The sequence below is a fragment of the Acanthochromis polyacanthus genome, chromosome 16, assembly GCF_021347895.1.
Source record: "Acanthochromis polyacanthus isolate Apoly-LR-REF ecotype Palm Island chromosome 16, KAUST_Apoly_ChrSc, whole genome shotgun sequence".
NCBI classification, from domain to species: domain Eukaryota; kingdom Metazoa; phylum Chordata; class Actinopteri; family Pomacentridae; genus Acanthochromis; species Acanthochromis polyacanthus.
Genome location: NC_067128.1, coordinates 26,122,668 through 26,140,940, shown reverse-complemented (window position 1 = coordinate 26,140,940; position 18,273 = coordinate 26,122,668). Strand labels below are relative to the sequence as shown.

Here is an 18,273-nt window from a genome sequence, read left to right as displayed (position 1 = left end):
GAACAAAGCTATCAGTATGCAGCAGGCTGTGACTGTCGTTCTTATTTAACTAAGCCTCCTTGAAAGCAAACATCAAGGCAGTCCTGTATTCATGCAGGTGATTGATTTTGGCTTTTAGCTCATCTAAGCTTGTTATGGAGTGGGCACACAGAGGGGAACAGCTGCTGCTAACATGTGTACCGACTTAATCTGGTTTTACTCCACCTTTTTTCATCCCCCTTCTGGTTACGTTGTATTTGTTGTGAGTGGATTTGCTGTGGTGAGATGAGTTCTTGCCCAGCATTTCCTTGGGAAATGAGTCTGTGGTGGTGGCGGCGTGTTGAGGGTTAAATCCAAGCTGCAGCAGGAAATCTGTGGAGAAGGTGATCCGCTGATTGTCTGGGGAAATCAGCCTGCTTGTGGGGATGAAGTTCCTTAAGAGAAGAAAATGCAACAGTAGTAGTGCCCACAGAAGTCCTAGGCACTACTTCCATGGGGAGGACAATATTCCAGGAAAATTCCAAAAAGTCAGGATACAAACTGCAGAATCCATGGTCGCAGTGTTAGCAGAAAAATGGCTACTAGCTAGCGCTAACAGAGCTACTTGAATGTTGCAGCGCATGTTCGCGGAGTTAAAAAGTTTTTACAAGTTCTTGAAAGATTAAAAAAAACATATGATATAATGTACTGAGTACTCAGACTACACAAAAAATGCGAAATAAAATAGGACAACACTATAAAACTGCTCTACGAGTCGGCCGGTCAACCACATGTGCAGTAGGTATACTTACCTTTTTTGGTGATCATAAGTTTTCTGTCTTGTGTCAGTGAGTTCTGTCATCTTGTTTACAGACTGGACTGTATGCTGAGAACCAGATGTAAACTACATTTTCCTCACTGCTCATCAATAGCTTTTTGAGTAATCCCAATAAATGACTTAATTTGTAAGTAGAGAAGGAGACCAACCAGTTTTATAGTTACTGGATTGCACACATTGAAATCAGGTTAGATAGGGAGCTTTGACAGCTTTTCACATAAATTCAGTAATTTGTAGACTAAAAGAAACTGATCACTGTATGAGCATCTTCTAGGGTTATAAGTTGAACAGCTGCTATACCAAGGATGACAGTAACAAACAAAGTGTATCTCAACATACTCTTATTTAATTGAGCCAAAGAGAAGATTGGGAGCATTATCAATAGGTTAATGCTTCAACGATATTTACATCACAACAAGTGGTAGCCATAAGAAATAAAAAACAAAATTTAAAGAGGACATACACATAAAGTACATCAATTACAGTAATTTCAGGTTTAAAAAACACCTTGACTGCCTACACAGACTGTGTTTACAGACACTGCTTTATGTTTATCTCTTAATCATAAACACTTAAACTTACCTGAACCATCTGGTCCACCTTCATTCAACCGTCCAAGACAAGACCACAAACACAAACACAATAAAATGCACAGACCATAAGACACAACAGACAATAAATAAAGTGACACTTTGGTGACACAATGGTGTGGACATAGATGGCACATGACATAGACAGCACACACATACACACACACAGAGAATGATAAGAGTGGTGATACCAAACTGCAACATGATTAAATCACATGATTAAATGAAAGACATTTCAAATAATACGCTAGTTTAAACAAAGAATTAACTGTTCTTGGAGTGCAATGGGAAGGCCTGCTTTGGTGTTTAAAGGCATATTAAAACACATATGAACACAGATGTTTAATATCTGCAGCTCTTTTTAAGCCCGAATCTCTTATTCTTACAATGAACATTAATATCTACAGCATGTCCCAAAAGTTTGTTCTCACCAGAAAGAATAGCTCAAAGACTGAATATGCAATGTAATAAATGCATTCAATAACCAGTAATTCCCCCTTTCACTCTGACCACAGCTTTCAGTCTTTCCGCCATGAAATGTATGAGGTTTTTGAGAGTTGCTGGTTCTATCTTCCTCCACTATCACACAGCCCCAGAGTTGAGCTGTTTCATGGTGGTCGGTGGTGGACTGGTAAAGATGTGACTGTTGAGGATTCCCCAACAGTTCTCAATTGGGCTTAGGTCAGAGCAGTTTGGTGGCCATTCCTCCTTATGCAGGCAGATGCTCAGAACACTACTGCTGAGTCAAACGGGCAGTGTGAGCAGGGGCACCATCTTGCATAAATACCAATTCTGAACATCTGTTAAACATTTTCCGTTCAGTTTCACTTGCTCAGAAGATGGTACATTTTCACAATCACTTGTATAGATAGGGTTGTTTTGACTGTTGGGTGTTTGAAACTAGTAGAGAGGCCATTCATCAGAAAAAATCCAGTTCTCCCAGTCTTTTTGAGTCAGAGTTATGAAATCTTTGTTAAAGTCAGTCTCTTCTCCTTTTGCAGTTTGGTGAGTCGTGGGGTACATTGCCTCTTGTAAGCTTTCAGCCCCAATGTTTCTGTTAAATAACGATGCACAGTGCTCTTAGAAATATTTTCTCAAAGATTTTTCAGCTTCTTACTGAGTTGGCGGCATGACTAATATCTTTTACCCTTGGCCTTTTTCATCAGATCCTTGACTCTTGCAGGAAGGGCAGATGGACGTCCTTAGCAAGTTTAGTCTTTGAAGGATCCTCCTTTGTTGTACCATTGCCACCACTTCTGCACCCAGTGCATACTTCTGCCAAGGGCTTGAGCTACCTGATGATAAGCTTTTCCTGCATTTCCAAGAGCAATGGCCTGTGCACGAATCTCTGACTCTGAAAGAGCAGTCTTTCCACCTTTGCTCTTGGCCATGGTAACAACGCTTCCAAAATCTGGTTGCGAGTGAAATGCATTTTGGTCAGGGAAGAAATTTTTATACTGGCATATGACAGTTGGACCAGACCAACAGTCAAACAGTACCTGATTGACCAGGTGTAACTCATTTTGGTGACAAACAATCAAACATGTTGTCCATTGGGGAGGACAAACTTTTGGGACACAATGTAATGACAGGGAAGACATTCAAATTCTAACACCGTGGAAACAGGACAGAAACATTTCAAATGGACAGATCAAATATCACAAACAGTAGGGCAGAGTATTTAGTCATTTTAGTTGCACTCAGTTTTAAATGAAGCATTCTGATGACAGAATGACTACATGATCTTCTACCTAACAGACTTTCATAAAGGCATTATCTGCATCTGCTGGGCCCAGACTGTATCAGATAGTGTGAGTGTTCATGTTACAGGATTCCTGAAGAATGCAGCCTCATCCACCAGACTCTACTTTGAATACTTCAGGGCCAGCTGCATAGGAAATATAAAATATATTTGTTGTCATAAAAGCCATAACAAACACTTTTTTTTAATAAGATCAAATACCTATTATTTATCTTCTAGGAAAACGTGGATGTTTCTGTCACCTTATGAGCAGTGTCTGCAAACTGCTGGGCTTTGTGCATCAGCTCCACAGTCTTATCTTCAGCATGGGTCAATCTGTCTCCACGCTGCCCCAGAGTCACATTCACCCTCTTGGCTACATTACCCAGAGTTCCTCCTGTGACACGTTGTCTAGTCTGACCTGTTTAAAGACACAGAGAAAGAGAAAGCATGTAAAGGGAAACTTATTCAAGGGATTATTCAGTGTATTTTAAGTCAGAAATCAATGTAACACTTGACAGAAAATCTTCCCAGAATACAGTTTGACCATAGTATCAAAATAAACTTAGTTCTGAAAGTGGTGCCAAGAAACAGGTTGAAGGTTTTAAGTATATAAGTTTCAATAACCACCATAAGCATTTTGACTTGACAACAGACATCAGCAGTATCACTGAGGTCACGTATTGGCCATTAATATTTAGACTGAATAACTTATTTGGTCCAGACAAAGTATTTACTGACAAGACGATCATACTGATGGACTGAAGAGAGGAATGTAAACCAACACAAATTAGTCCAGTGGTTTTTTATTGACTTCACCTTCAATGACATAAAGTTGTCGAAGCGGGTAAATTCCATTCATTTTAGCTAACAACTGGCAAAGCTGCAGCATCAAATACACTGTATTTCAAAGATGAATTTCCAACAGGTTGAACTTAAGCTAGGATTCAAGATCGGTGAAACCTACTGCCAAAGAATTAGACAATCCATACATAAGATTTACTACAGCATACAATGCTTTTGTCTTGACAGTCAAAAATTTAACAGCTAGAGACAACACGCTGACAACGACACCTGACTGCTAAAAGCAAGAGAAGGGGTAATTTCCTTAAGTTTACTAAAGCGTAATACTGTACTGCTATAACTGATAAAACCACACATCAAAGGTCGATTGAGGTCAAGCATAAAGAGTTGCTGAACAGGAACTTGGTGTCTTGCTGCAACTTGGCACATATCCCATCCATCACATTACCTCGGTTAGCGAGTTCAATGGCGTGTTGCAGTCCCTTTCAGACTCAGAGCCATAGGCTGCCAAAAGAATAGCTATTGTATGAACCTCCCCGAAATAAACAAAGTCTCCTCTTATCTGACCATCACATCACAAAGAGGCCATTCTGGTGCAGCAGAGAAGTGCAGCACAGTAGGGACAATAGACAAAAAGACAGGAGGGAAAATAACCCAAAGGCACACACCGAGGATAATATGACCTGCGGGCAGACAGGAAACCTGTGACATAAAGTTTGCAGTTTTGAATCTTAGAATATAGTGTAAAAACAGTAAAGTTTTCAATAGTTTCACAATTTCTAATATCTCCTTTCTCTTCTATATACCCATTTAGGGGTGTTACTGTACCTCCGTAATACTTTATACACTTCACAGGAGGTGTTTCAGACATGTTTTTCTGTGTCACATCTCATATTTCATAGAACACATTGTTTTTGGTTTAATTAATCAAATTTGCCTCAAAGACTGACTCATAGCAGTTCACAATTCACCAATGGTTCAGGTGTGTAAGCAAGACCAAAAGTGTATTTATACGATTTAAGTTTGTTTTTGTCTCTGTTTTAGGCTAACAGTGCACTACAGTGATTGTGTGTTGAGCTCTCTGCACTGTCAGAATGTATTGTTTGGTACACAGTTACAGAGGACTGAAGAAAATAGAAATATTGGAAATTTTGAGAGCCTGTCATTCAGCGTTATTGAGGCTCATTTAGCATCATTTAAAGAAAACAGATTGTTGATAATATTTGAAACATATGTGAAACAGACATAAAAACTTTTAATAACCAGATTACCCCATGTGATCAACAATAACTCATAATATACAATTAATATACATAATATTATACAATATACAGTAAATGTGGGCATGTCAATATGGTATTAAAATAGACTTGCCAAAAGGGTCGTGAACCACTTATAAGTGTGATATCACCTTTGTGTATGTGGGACTCACACCCATTCTCATCATCCAGTGGCCATTAATGCTTCCAACTTCACTCTTTTCAGAACATTAGGACACATTCACCACTGGAGCTGGATGGTGAAATATTAAAGTCAAATGTTGGTACCTTACCAACCACAATGCCTCAGAGCTGTCTGTCATTTGTCAGGCTCTGCTTGGCTGAGGTTCAACATTTAGCAGTCAGTCATGCTTCTCAGCAAAAAACAACTATTTGTGGCCAAATTGATTGACCTGGTACAGTGACCATGTCAAAAAAAGTGAAAAAAAATAGTGTGTAGTTCTCTGTCAACCAATAAAAATGATTCATATTGTATTAATGAAAACGTATATGACTCACATAACTCATTGAAAAGTTTGTGTTTCCTACAATTACAGGCTGTAAATCAGTATGTGTCAATCATTTACTAACTGTAATTTCCACCAATTTAAAGAATTATTTTTGCATTTTAGTCTGTAACTTCCTTGAAGTTGGGGAACTGGTGAAAGGCAGATATAAAAACACAAAGGTCAAAATTTTACAAGTAAAAGTTGGAATAAAAAGACCAGAGCCTGGTATGGATGAATCTCCAGACTTTGTAGAAGCTACATTTCTTATAATGCAAATTGGAAAATCTTCACATCTCCAATTTACGACACAGGTTTCCTGACATAAATACTACAAGCTGAGTTTGAGACCATAATGACGTCCCCATGACATCATCTGGTTTATTTTCTCAGACTTCACAGAATTCCTAAGAGCTACAGGACACATTAGATAACTGTTCACAGAATGAGAATTGCTATTCTTGACTACACACAAAAATTTTATAATCAACACCTGACTTAAGTGTCTCTTTAACTGTTGCCTTAACTCGACCAGGTGAACGGTTTTGGTTTGCAACTATCAAGTTCTTCATGCGATTCAGGAAGACTTTGCAGCGGTAGATGACCAGATTCATGGTGCAGGCATCTGGAAAAAGAAGAACAACACATTACAAATGGAGCTGCATATAAACTAAACAGCTTCTGGAGTATCATAACCCTCAGTAATCCTTTGACACTACCTCCGGTAAGTTTGGATTGGCAGTTGATGAACTCTGTCTCTCTGGGTGGAACATAGCTTTTTCGTCGGGCCTTCGCAGTTCTGGATGCAGAGGAATCGCTTGGACCAGCTCCAACCTCAGGGTGAGCACCCTGAGTTGCTCTCCCCTGTTGGCCTACCTTGATCAGTTTCACAGGCTTTCCCAAACTGCCTGCTTTCCCCTGCCAGTAGGTCTGGCAGGCATGGTACAGGATCTGGATAAAGATACACTTCTCTGCTGATGACCTTGCCACCCACTGGTCAAAAGCGTTGTCAAACACTAGGTCAAACTCTGGGCTATCCTGGAAGAGCAGAATACAGGGGAACAAACAAAGTTGGGAAACTATATAATACCTTTCAGAAATATGTGGATCATTTTATTTATTTCTTGCCCTCCAATCTAATCTGAAGCCTTTAATATTTAGTGTTTGTCAATAAAGAGTCCCAATCCCCTAACATTTTCATAGACAAGTACATTAAAGCTTAAATCAATCCAATATTTATGCTTGACAACTGAAAAGCTCTGCAATGCATTAAAAAAAAATCTACATTCAAGTTGTTCCTTAAGGTTATGTAGAGGATCACAAACCTTGTTGTGAAAGTAGCTCTTTTTGGGCCATGTCTATAATGTAATGTCAAAAGGGTAAGGTGTACCATGGCTCTAATCTACAAAAGACTGCAAAAACTTATACTTTCTACATGCATGACAAACATGTATAAGAGACCATTAGCTTCTGTTGCACCATCCGATGGAGTGGAGGTGAATGTTTAATACTGTAGCAACCTGAGGAGACATTCCCTACGGTCACGTCTTTGTTGGCAAGCTGAGGACATTGTTGGGTTTTGCTAGCCACAGGCACCATGACAGAGACCTCTATGGCACTTAATGTCACCCATCCAGTGCCAATATAAGTTTCATAGCGTGTCTTGTCACATCTCACATTCTTATCTGACAGCTGTCTGGCAGTGCACACACACAGTAGATCAGAAATAAACTGGTACTGACACAATCACCTATAAAATTCTATGGCAAACTCTCATTTCACTCATTGGCCTGGGACATCTCTAATAATTATGAAATATTCTGATAGATCATGGTATCAAAGAACAGAATGTCTGAATGTTACTGACCTTGTTGGCGTTAATGCCATTGACCTGTCTGAGTTGCTCAACTGTCCACTGGGACCTCCTGGTGAAGGAGGAGGACCCACCAAACTGCTTCACTTTTGTAATGAAGAGCTGATGTGGTACGGTGTTGGTCACTGGGTAAAGAGATAATATGCACAGAGTTATATGGTGTTTGGAAGTCTGTCACAGTAGTTTAGCATAAAAGCCTGTAACAACTGCCTTGTTGAACAAAACAATACAATTACTGCGCAAAAGACATGAAATTATTTCTTTAATTTTTATTACCTTGATAAAGTATTATTTCAGTTTGAGTGTTATAACATTTATAGGACATTTTATATCATTAGATTAAGTAATGTTATGACAGAATTAAACAGCATCACACATGCATGGAGATCAGAAATTTAGCAAGCGAACTACAGCAAAAGCCTGTTTCACTTAAGAGGAGTGTTAGTAGGCTGAAAAAGCTGGAGCAAAAAGTAATGTAAAATCCGCCGAAAGTTAGACAGTGTTCAGAATGTGAAACAACCAAATTTTTACATGGAATAAAACTGAATTCTACACTACAGTTAATCACCATTATAAAGGAATCAATAGCTTTTTGCAGTTGATCCTCTGTTTGGGGTTCTGGAGATCCTGTTCCTGCATTAATCACTCAAATTTTGCCTTGTCAGACATGCATCTTGTTCCATTAATCAGATGGCAATTAAACATGTCAGCTGCATATGTGAATGTGCACCCTAGTTGGTAAAAGCTGTGCAGGCAACCATACCAAGGTTGGACTTAGTAACATTTCTGTGCCACTTCAACATAGCACAAGTTCTTCCAAGATGGCACCTGTGAGTGCGTCTGCCATCATACCTGCTCCAGCAATTGTTTGCACATCATTCACCATGGCATGTCCTGGTCATAACCAATTTGACAGAGACACATTGGTGAATATCAGTTTATCACCATATTCTTTGACTTTTACTGCCGATGGGTCCTCGCCCAGTGAGATCCTGCAGGGCCGCTCCAACAACAACAAAGGATGTCGGCAGCATAACATGCCCTGGGGGAAATGACCAGGCATTAGGAACAGGCTAAGACTGCGAGCGCACCGACCACCACTACCTAGTATCCTGCTCGCGAACGTCCAGTCCCTGGACAACAATTTGGATGAGCTCAGAGCCAAGATGAAGTACCTGAAGGACACAAGAGACTGCAACACTATCTGCCTCATGAAGACATGGCTGATCCCCATGATCCCGAACCATGCTGCTCAACTAGGGGAGTTCTTCACAGTTCGTCGGACAGAATGGCTAAGCCAGGAAAGTCTAAAGGTGGTGGGGTCTGACTCATGACCAACAACAACTGGTGCAGAGATGTTGTTTATCTCTCAAAGTCCTGTTCACCCAACCTGGAACTTTTAACCATCAAATGCCGACTTTCTACCTCTCCCAGGAATTCACCTCCGTCATTCTCAGTGCCGTCTACATTCACCCACATTCTGACAAGAATGGTGCATTAGTTGAGCTTAATGAGTCTGTCTCCAGCTACCAAGCTAACCACCGGGAAGCTGCCCTCATCGTGGCCAGGGATTTAAACAGTGCCAACCTGAGGAATGTGATGCCAGAACTTCGCCAGCACATCACCTTCCCCCACCAGAGAAGACCAAACTTTGGACCACTGTTATTCTCTCTTCAGAGACGGCTATGCAGCAAAGACTCAACCACCATTTGGCAGGTCGGACCACGCCTCCATCCTCCCTCTACCCAGGTACAAGCAGCGGCTTAAGTGAACAGCCCCAGCAGAGAGAGAGAAGTGATGTGCTGGTCTGACCAATCACAGGCCACTCTGCAGGACGCCTTGGAGACAGCGGACTGGGAAATGTCCCAGCGCAGCTCTGGTGATGACATCAGCATGTTTACAGAGACAATTGCGGGATTTATTGGGAAGCTAGTGGAGGACACTGCCCCCAAAAGAACTATCAGGTAGTTTCCCAACCAGAAGTCGTGGATGAACAAAGGCATCCACGACGCTCTGAAGTCCTGCTCTGCTGCCTACAACACAGGACTCTCTAACGGAGACATGGGACCTTACCGAGCTGCTACATATGCTGTCTGCAGAGCTGTAAGGGAGGCCAAACAGACGTACTGGGAGAAGCTGGAGTCACAGGGGCAGCAGAGGGACACCAGAGGACTATGGAAGGGTCTAAGAACTGTGACGGACTATAAAGAAACACCCATGGTGAATGCTGACATCTCTCTGGCTGACAAACTGAGCTGAACATCTTTTATGCACACTTTAAAGGCTCCCAGCCATGAGATGGGGTGAAGGCAGGAGACACCCTGGACAGGCCACCAGTCTGTCGCAGGGCTACATACTTTTCAAACAATCACACTCACATTCACACTGAGGGAGGAAGCCGGAGTACCCAGAGAAAACCCACTCATGCACAGGGAGAACATGCAAATTCCATGCAAAAAGATCCCGGGAAGGCTGGGAAGCTAACTAGGGATCTTCTAGCTGCAAGGTGAAAGTGCTAACCCCCACACAGCAGCCCCAGCTGGACTGTGCATCTTTTATGCATGTATGTTTGCGTCATGTTGCTCTTGCGATGACTGCTTCAGGCGCTGTCTGTCTGTTCAGAGGCCAGCTTCGCCTTGCCTCCCTTAGAGAAAAAAACAGCCCGTATTAGCCAATCAGATTGAAGCAAGGCTCATCGCTTAATGGTCGATGCATCATGAAAAAAAACATAAGGGAGGCCAGATCAAATCTGGCTTCCAACCAATCACAAACTGTGATGAACAATACCCACACTAATGCAGCTGTCCCGCCAGGCGCCAGCAAGCCCACACAGCAAGTATAGCCATCAAGCTAGCCAGAGAATGGATGGTGACTGGGACCTTAAGTTTCTTGTAAAAAATGACTTCACAAAACTTCCTTTTGAAGTTCAACTACACGTCAAAAGGGACGGTAGGCCATCTCCAAAGCTCAATCTAACTAGGTGTAGAGCTAATGGAAAAGCTCGCTCTTTTTGTGAAGCTAACTATGCCAGAAACGAGTGGCTAACGGGAAGTGCCAAGCTTAACCGGCTTTTCTGCTGGCCATGTCTCCTATTTGACTGGTCTACCGGCTCCCTGAACAACCCCTGGAGCACTTAACCTCTTTTTTTCACTGAAATGAATGAGAAGTCGGTCGACTAAAGGTACTGTAACAGTAGGCTGATTTGTTTACATGAAAATAACAGTTAAAACACCAAATCTAATTTGTTGTTCACACTGGCTTCCTCGGTAATTTTGGTCACGGGCCGCCACTGGAGTTCTTAGACTAATATTGTAAGCAATACACGTCAGTAATCATTAATAGTTATCATTTGAACTATGGCAAGACAGGTAAGATACACTGCAGCCCAGGCCCTTCGCATGATCGTAGAAAGTGACTTCGAACCATCAAATTCTGAACCCTCTCATGTAGAAGATGATGATGACTATATGGCTAGACCTGATGAAGCTTCAGAAACTGAAGACCATGAGTCTGATCCCGAATCAGTTATGGATGATTCAGCTCAACATCAGAATCAGAATCAGAATCAGAATCAGAATGCGATTTATTGCCAAGTAGGTTTTTGCACTTACAAGGAATTTTCTCTGGTGCTCTTGGCGCAAGTACAGTTAAAATAAAATAAAATAAATTAGTAGGTAAAGAGTAAGTAGGTAAACATTCATCAGCACGCAGTTCAATATTCACCAGCATGCAGCTGCGAGAGCACCAGCTCTTAAAGGGTGATGCTACCTGCCCAAGGGAGGCCGACCAGAGGATCTAGCAAGCCTGCACTATGTGTGCCAATAATGTCTGCAAGGACAATTCCGCTCACAGTGTTGTGTGCAACGAATGTATATAATTGTGCAGAGGAATGGAAGTGTCATATACATTGAGGCCAAACACTATGTGTTTATTTAAATTTGACACTGTTTTGTGAACTGATGATTTAAATGTTTTCCGTTGGACCTATATTTCCACCTTAAACATCATTGTACTATCACGGGGTCCGCTTGGACCCCAGTGGAAAAGAGGGAAATTTTAATCACAAGAACTGTATATATATGCTATTCTACTATAAACGATTAATGTCTCTTTACTTTGTACCATCAGAGGTATAATGGGACATGTTAATTCCACCAAAAATCCCAAAAGTATGAAAATAGTGAAAATGTTGTGTTACTCTCATTTCATTTTCTCTTGAATAAAAGCATCATAAGCCACCCAAGTTTCATTGTTTCTTTCACATTTGTATCTACAGACGACACACATTTTAAGAAAATACATATTGAGAGGATATGGACAGGGACAGAAATGTGACACAGACGAAATACTTCTGGGGTCCAGCTGGACCCCAGGTGTACAGAATAATATGTTTTGGTACGTGTACTGATGAGGGTTAACCTGAGGGCTCAGCAGCAAAAGGGAACTTATGACACTCTTTCATTGAAAGTGGTCAAGTCATCAAATGTCTCAGAATAACTTACAAATTTATATATATGATTACATGTTGATAATGTGTTACCAACATGTTAACATGCTCAAAATCAATGCATTCAACAACATTTATGTACACTGTTAATGGGTTGTTCATATGATAAAAATCACAAGTAGGTGAATTGCTCAGCCATAAATTTGTTTGTTGTTTTTGATGGTTACGTTGACTTTCACTGTCTCTGAAGTGCGTACATTTTCTGCAGCTCTTTATCTCCCATGTCCATTGACAGCTCTGCTCCCGCCCTTCCTGTATTCTCCTAAACAATGGCTGCAATGATACATTCAACAGTGTATCTGTTCTTATCAACAACACTGGTTTTGACCCATACTAAACAAAGGCTTAGTTTGTAAAACTGTAAAACAAAAAAAAATTTGAGTGTTAATGTGACTGCAGCTAAAAATCCACAGACTGACTGATCAAAGGACTGGTGTGTAGGATTTCGAAGGATCTATTTGCAGAAATGGAACATAGTATTAACAGTAATGATTGCATTAGTGTATATTCATCTGCGACAACAAACCATTGTGCTTTCCATAGCTTAGCATAAGCCCTATATATCTAAATGAGAAGCAAGTACTGCTTCATGTTATGCCACCAGGTTTCTAGAATAGACAAACCCAACTCTGGCTTTAAAAATGGGCCTCTTATGTGCAACTGCCAGTCATCATAGGTTCACCAACATGCTCTCACAAGATGTGAGAGAGGTGTGTTCAGTTGCTTGCAGTCTGCAATCTCACTGCTAGATGCTACGAATTCTTATACACTGGTCCTTAAATGTAAAACAAGGTTAGTGAATAAGTTATTTTATATAATCTGGTGCAGTCAAACTATCTTCAAGCAAAGCTTTGAATTGAAATGGTTCAAATACGTAGATGCTTCATGTACAATGTTACATCAAAAGTTTGTACTATTAATAACAATTATACAAATCACTCATATGATCAGTTCTTGATCTCATACAACTATGATGAAGCCGTGGTTAGGTGAAATAGCCCAGTCCATGATCTTGTGGGGCTCTAAAGCAACTACTTGCTGCAAACATTACTACTTCTCTTCTTGTTTCTTTGACACAAGAGTCACAATTCACACTGCTGTCAGTAAAATGTAAGGATAGGCATTTGAAATACCTATGCTCTCATTTTTGTGAGTTCAGTTATGTTTCAAAGGGAGCAAACGTGCAACAATGAATGCTTTTCTAAGCCTCTTATAGGCTAATGCTGAATCTTTTTAAAAAAAATAATCAAATGTACTTTCAGTGCTGCTTGAATACCAATAAAGAAAATCAGTAACTGTGACAAAATGATTATCTGTGCAATTTGATAATCATATTTCACTTTATTTGTATTTATCTAAATTACTGACATAGCTGAATTTATCTTCTGATATGTTTTGAGTCTGTTGTGCCTTGTTTTTTAATGAATGAAGTGAGGGTTGGACTTCCTCTCTGTCCTGCCACAAAGACATTTGTTTCGTTTTTACTAATTTCAGTTACACAATGTGTTAATAACTGCTAAAAGTTTAAAATGTTTGTGAAATATGCATTTTTGATGGTGGTTCATCTGATGACATCACGCCCTGTTAGTGCCCTTCCTGTTTACTTTCTCTTCCCCGTTCTTCAAAAAGCAAGGCAAACATGGTAAGCATGCTCTGAATGTAAATCTGCTGCCATCTGCTAAAATTGATCATAGATGCAATGCTGTAGGTTCATACATGTGATGTTAAGGATGTTAAAAATATAGTGATACTTTGTTAAAAAGGGTATTGGATAAGTGGTTAAAAATATAATTTGACATTTATTTACAAGCTTTAAAAACATGCTAGTGGCCAGTGTGACGTTACCCAAAAGGCATAAAGTGATGTAATTTCATTTTTGAAGTCTCTGACAATGCAATATTAAGTTAAAACACAGATGCTGTCAAATTTGTATTGTTTTATTTATAGTTTTCACCAACATGTTAATGAGGAAGTGTGACAATAAATGGTCAGTCTAACTATGACTGTCTTCTTTGGCTTAGGATTAACTTGGTGTTTAGTCAAAGTTTCAATACACTGCACGAGGACACTACACTCTCATCATCAGTGTCTTAAGTCTGGAAAGTACAGACAGAATTACAGGCCATGCATGATAGCTTCATTTTAATCAAAGACAGAAAGTCTAAAAGGCTTTTTTATTATTATTATTACCTGAAACACAGATGAATGTGGCATAATCTCTCTTGGCTCCAGGAGGCAGAAAAGAGATCTTCTTTCTTTTCCTCCTCCATACCTCCACTGATACCAACAGCCGCTCATCACGAGGGATGAAGACTTCTTTGTTGATGGCAGACTGACTGTTCATTGTGGTCTTAAAACCTACACAAGCCAAGGATGGATAGGACTCTGCTCATTATGTCTAGCTACCAAATTGATGTTCAAAAAGTGGGCCAAGAGACTAAAAGTAAAAGAGTGCAGGGCCAAAAAAATAAATAAAAATCTGATTATTTGTTGCTACCAACATTTCGGATAATTTTTTAAATTTCTAAACATTTAGGCCAGTGTAATATCTTGCGGTGAAAAGTTATGTTAATGACTCAAATACCAGAAAATTCTTGATCGTAAATTTAAGTCATTATGTAAATGTGTTATGCTTCTTTTGTCTTTATTGATAGATTTTTATTGTTTGCCATTTTCCGTCAGATCTTTATATAACTTAGTTTTTTGTTTTTCTTTAATAAACACTAAGAAGTATTCAAGTCTTTATCTACATCATCAGAATTTTTGTTAGATCAGAAAAATTTTCTCTTTCATATAACTGGTAATTCTTTACTTTTTTCCACAATATTTGTAGCTGCTGTTAAGAGGTTTGAGAAATAAATGACATTTTTTGGTAGTGAATCAACTCACATTCAAGAATAACATACATTTCAGAGGTCAATGAAATGAAGTTAATTATTCTGCCCACTGCAAACTCAATATTCACAATTCATCATTCTGTAGGTCAGAAGTTTACCCTACCTGTTCTTGTGCTTTTCTCCCCCCAAACAGCTGACAGACTGGTAGAGGTTTCTAGTCCAGTGTGACTGCCAGCGGCAGTGAAGGCTGGCTGCGAGTTGTTGAATGCTTGCTGACGAGTGTGTCGCTGATGAGTGATGGAGAGAGATAGGAAAACAGGGAGCTAGGCAGGAGGTGGTGAAGAGGGAATCCTAACAAACTGCTGCTGTAGTGTTACTATGTAAGCAATGGTTTATCTTCTCTGCATTGTGTTTACATCAGCAGAGACATAGATGCTTTTTGGAAGCAATCTCCATTTATAACAACCTTGACACACAAGATCCTTTGTCAATTCCCAAGACTTATGCCTCTTTCTCACAGAACACATAGCAACCGAACACTGCCTAAAGTGGGAAGCATTCAATGCATATGCAGTAGATGTACATTACAAGACAGAACACATAACTGGACAGCCAATAAAAAAAATCACAAGTTTTTCCCTCAATTTACAAGACTTGTACCTCTAAAGAACTCTAATCTAATTGAATCTTAAACTACAGTAGTTTTGGGAAAGAACTTAAGTAGAATTACATTATATTGAAACACACAAATTACAACAGCACAATCTGACTGATAATAAAGTCTGTCACACTTTATTATCAAAGATAATAACTGGGAGGGAATTAAAAGATGGGTCATTCCAGGTGAAATGGTCAGATATTCCTTGGGGGTGTTGCTGCACCATCTTCAAATTAGTCCTAAATTTGCATTCCATTAGATAGTCACAAAAGTACTTTCTATGCAAAATTGTAGGCCTGTAGCTCAAATAGTTTCTGAGTTGTGGGGGTCTGAAATTTTCAGAATTCGGGCTATAGAAAGCCTCGCCAGGGTTTTTTTGCATCTTGAAGTGGTTATTTCTCAGCCTCTAGACATACCAGAGAGCTGTGAGTTGGTAAACAAGACCTCTGCATGTAGCTAGTGCCCCACAAACATCCTCAGGTGTTTCCCTACACTCTGCAGGCCATGGGGGCTTGCTAAAAATGCTAAAAATTAAGAGATACCTACTCACGAGTGGGGTTTGGGACCTTAAAAGTACTAGAAATACTGCACAGAAGTGTTCTGACACCCCTGGGTTCCATTCTACACAAACTTGTGTGATAACTTAGCAAACTGGAGCTTTCTAGGTACCTCAGTTTGGAAAATATGAGCTCCCAAAGTTGGACGAGAGTTTTAATTGGCTATTTTTGGTGGCAAAAATCTCAGTGTGGGACAGGTACCAGAGACCCCAAATTTTTCTACAAGACAGTTCCATCTGTCTTCTATGACTGTACAAAAAAGCAGCTGGGTTATATTTGTAGTTACTGAGATATTCTTACTCAAAATGGCATGGGTAATGTCAAAACCATTTTTTGCTTTTCAGTACTTTAAATTGGAATACAAGTATTAGTAGTCATTCCAATGGTAGTATTACTATAATATAACCCAGCCTGTCCACCACTGCAATGCATTTTCTTCTTTGGCAAGGTTCTTTTCTCCAGAGTATGTGAGGACTTTGTTTCTCACTTGGGCATGAACATCCTCCCCTTGACTTCCTCTGTTGTCGTCTTCACCATCAGAACCACGAAATGAATCCAGTAGGGTGGCAGGAGGTGTTGATTTAGCAGCTGGAGTATCAGTGGAGGTGCTACTGCAACTGCCATGCTGCTGCACATCCATCTCCCTTTTCTCTGCAAGTGCCATTGTTTGCTATTTAATTTGGACATGAAGGACTTCATCAGGTGAAAGAAACTTAAGTCTTCTAAACCTTGGATCAAGGGCTGTTGCAAGAATCACAGTGTTAGGTGCTGTATCTGAGAAAAAAGTCTCCCCTTTCCATCGCTCCTGTAGCTCCTCCGTAGCAGTGAGTTGGAAAGCCCGGAGTGGGGTTGACTCAAAGGCAGCACTCTGGGTGGACTTCAGTAGCCCCTTCACAAGTGAAGGTATGGTCGATATTGTTGTGTACTTCTGTCCACTCATGAACACAGTGGCACATTCAAAAGGCTTCAGAGCTGCTGAAAGCTCTTCTAGCAGGCTTCCCTGTTTCAAATCCATTCTTCCCAGGAGATTAACTTCTCCAGGCCCTGGAGTATCCAGGCACAGATGTTGTGGTGACCGTCAGGTCGTCCATGAATTTATTTCCCTCTGAAAATACCGCCTCAGCTCTGCCACAACCTTGTTCTGTTCAACTCGCTCTGCAGGAGAAATTTTTTAAAAATTTTATTTTAGACAGCCAGCATTGACAAAGCTCTGCAGGTGGAGTTTTTTTTTTAACTTTATTTCAGTCAACTAGCATTGACAAACCTCTGCAGGAAAAGTAGATGGCTCCACGACATGGCACGTGATGCATGAATTGCGCGACGCAATGAATCAATAATGAAGTTCGTTGCCAACGCTTTGAAAAATCTATTTCGAATCGATTTTAATTCATTGTTGCAGCCCTACAACAGAGCCAATTAACAACTGTGAATTGAAGCAAAGGTTATACTGATGGTGTTTCATACTAAGTGCTGAAGTAAAGTGGAGCCTAATTTGAGGATGACATGTGGATGACACTTTATATGGATGTATGACCTGTCTGTAGGTCAGGTTTTGGTAAGAGGTGGATTTCTGAACCTGTCCAGCATCCAGTAGAACATCCATTAAAGGAGGCATCCATCAAAGAACTGAGATTCAAGTTAACTGTATGGTGAGCTAATTTACAAGAACTTGAGAGAAAACAGGAAGATTGTTTCTACAAAGGATTTACTGCCTTTACTACTTCATGGTAGCACAGATAAGACACACACACATCTGGACTGGGCCCCAACGACTGATCCAACGACTTAACATTGAAAGACTGGACTCAGACACTTTTTTTTTAGTTTTGTTTGTCATTGTGCGTGCTTTATTATTTTGTTGTCAATTGTACTGGCATACTTTTGTTGTTGTGCAGTTGACCTGCACTGAGTGTGTATATTATACAACTTTTGGCACATTTATCTTTGTTTCATGTCTCTTTATTGATGTTAAGACCTCAGGCTCCGAGCAACCTAGCCTTCTGATACTGGTCTACCTTTAACATATTAATTGTTCTATCATAACAAGGGTTACATATGTATCGCTTACGTTATTGTTATCATGCATGTGTGCCAATGTGTGTAATGTTTCCACATCCCTCACCAATCTCTTCTCCTGTTCCTTGT

General features: G+C 40.1%; 1 protein-coding gene across 1 annotated transcript; it reads right to left on the bottom strand.

The window, feature by feature from the left end:
* Positions 1-1,120: 1,120 nt before the first annotated feature.
* Positions 1,121-15,220, bottom strand: stxbp6l (syntaxin binding protein 6 (amisyn), like). Its single transcript, XM_022205126.2, has 7 exons — positions 15,077-15,220; positions 14,267-14,434; positions 7,564-7,694; positions 6,416-6,734; positions 6,190-6,321; positions 3,391-3,548; positions 1,121-3,274 (listed from the first exon to the last, which is right to left on the bottom strand). Exons 2-7 carry the CDS (start codon positions 14,418-14,420, stop codon positions 3,251-3,253), a joined length of 918 nt encoding a protein of 305 aa, XP_022060818.1. The 5' UTR covers positions 14,421-14,434; positions 15,077-15,220; the 3' UTR covers positions 1,121-3,250.
* Positions 15,221-18,273: the final 3,053 nt, after the last annotated feature.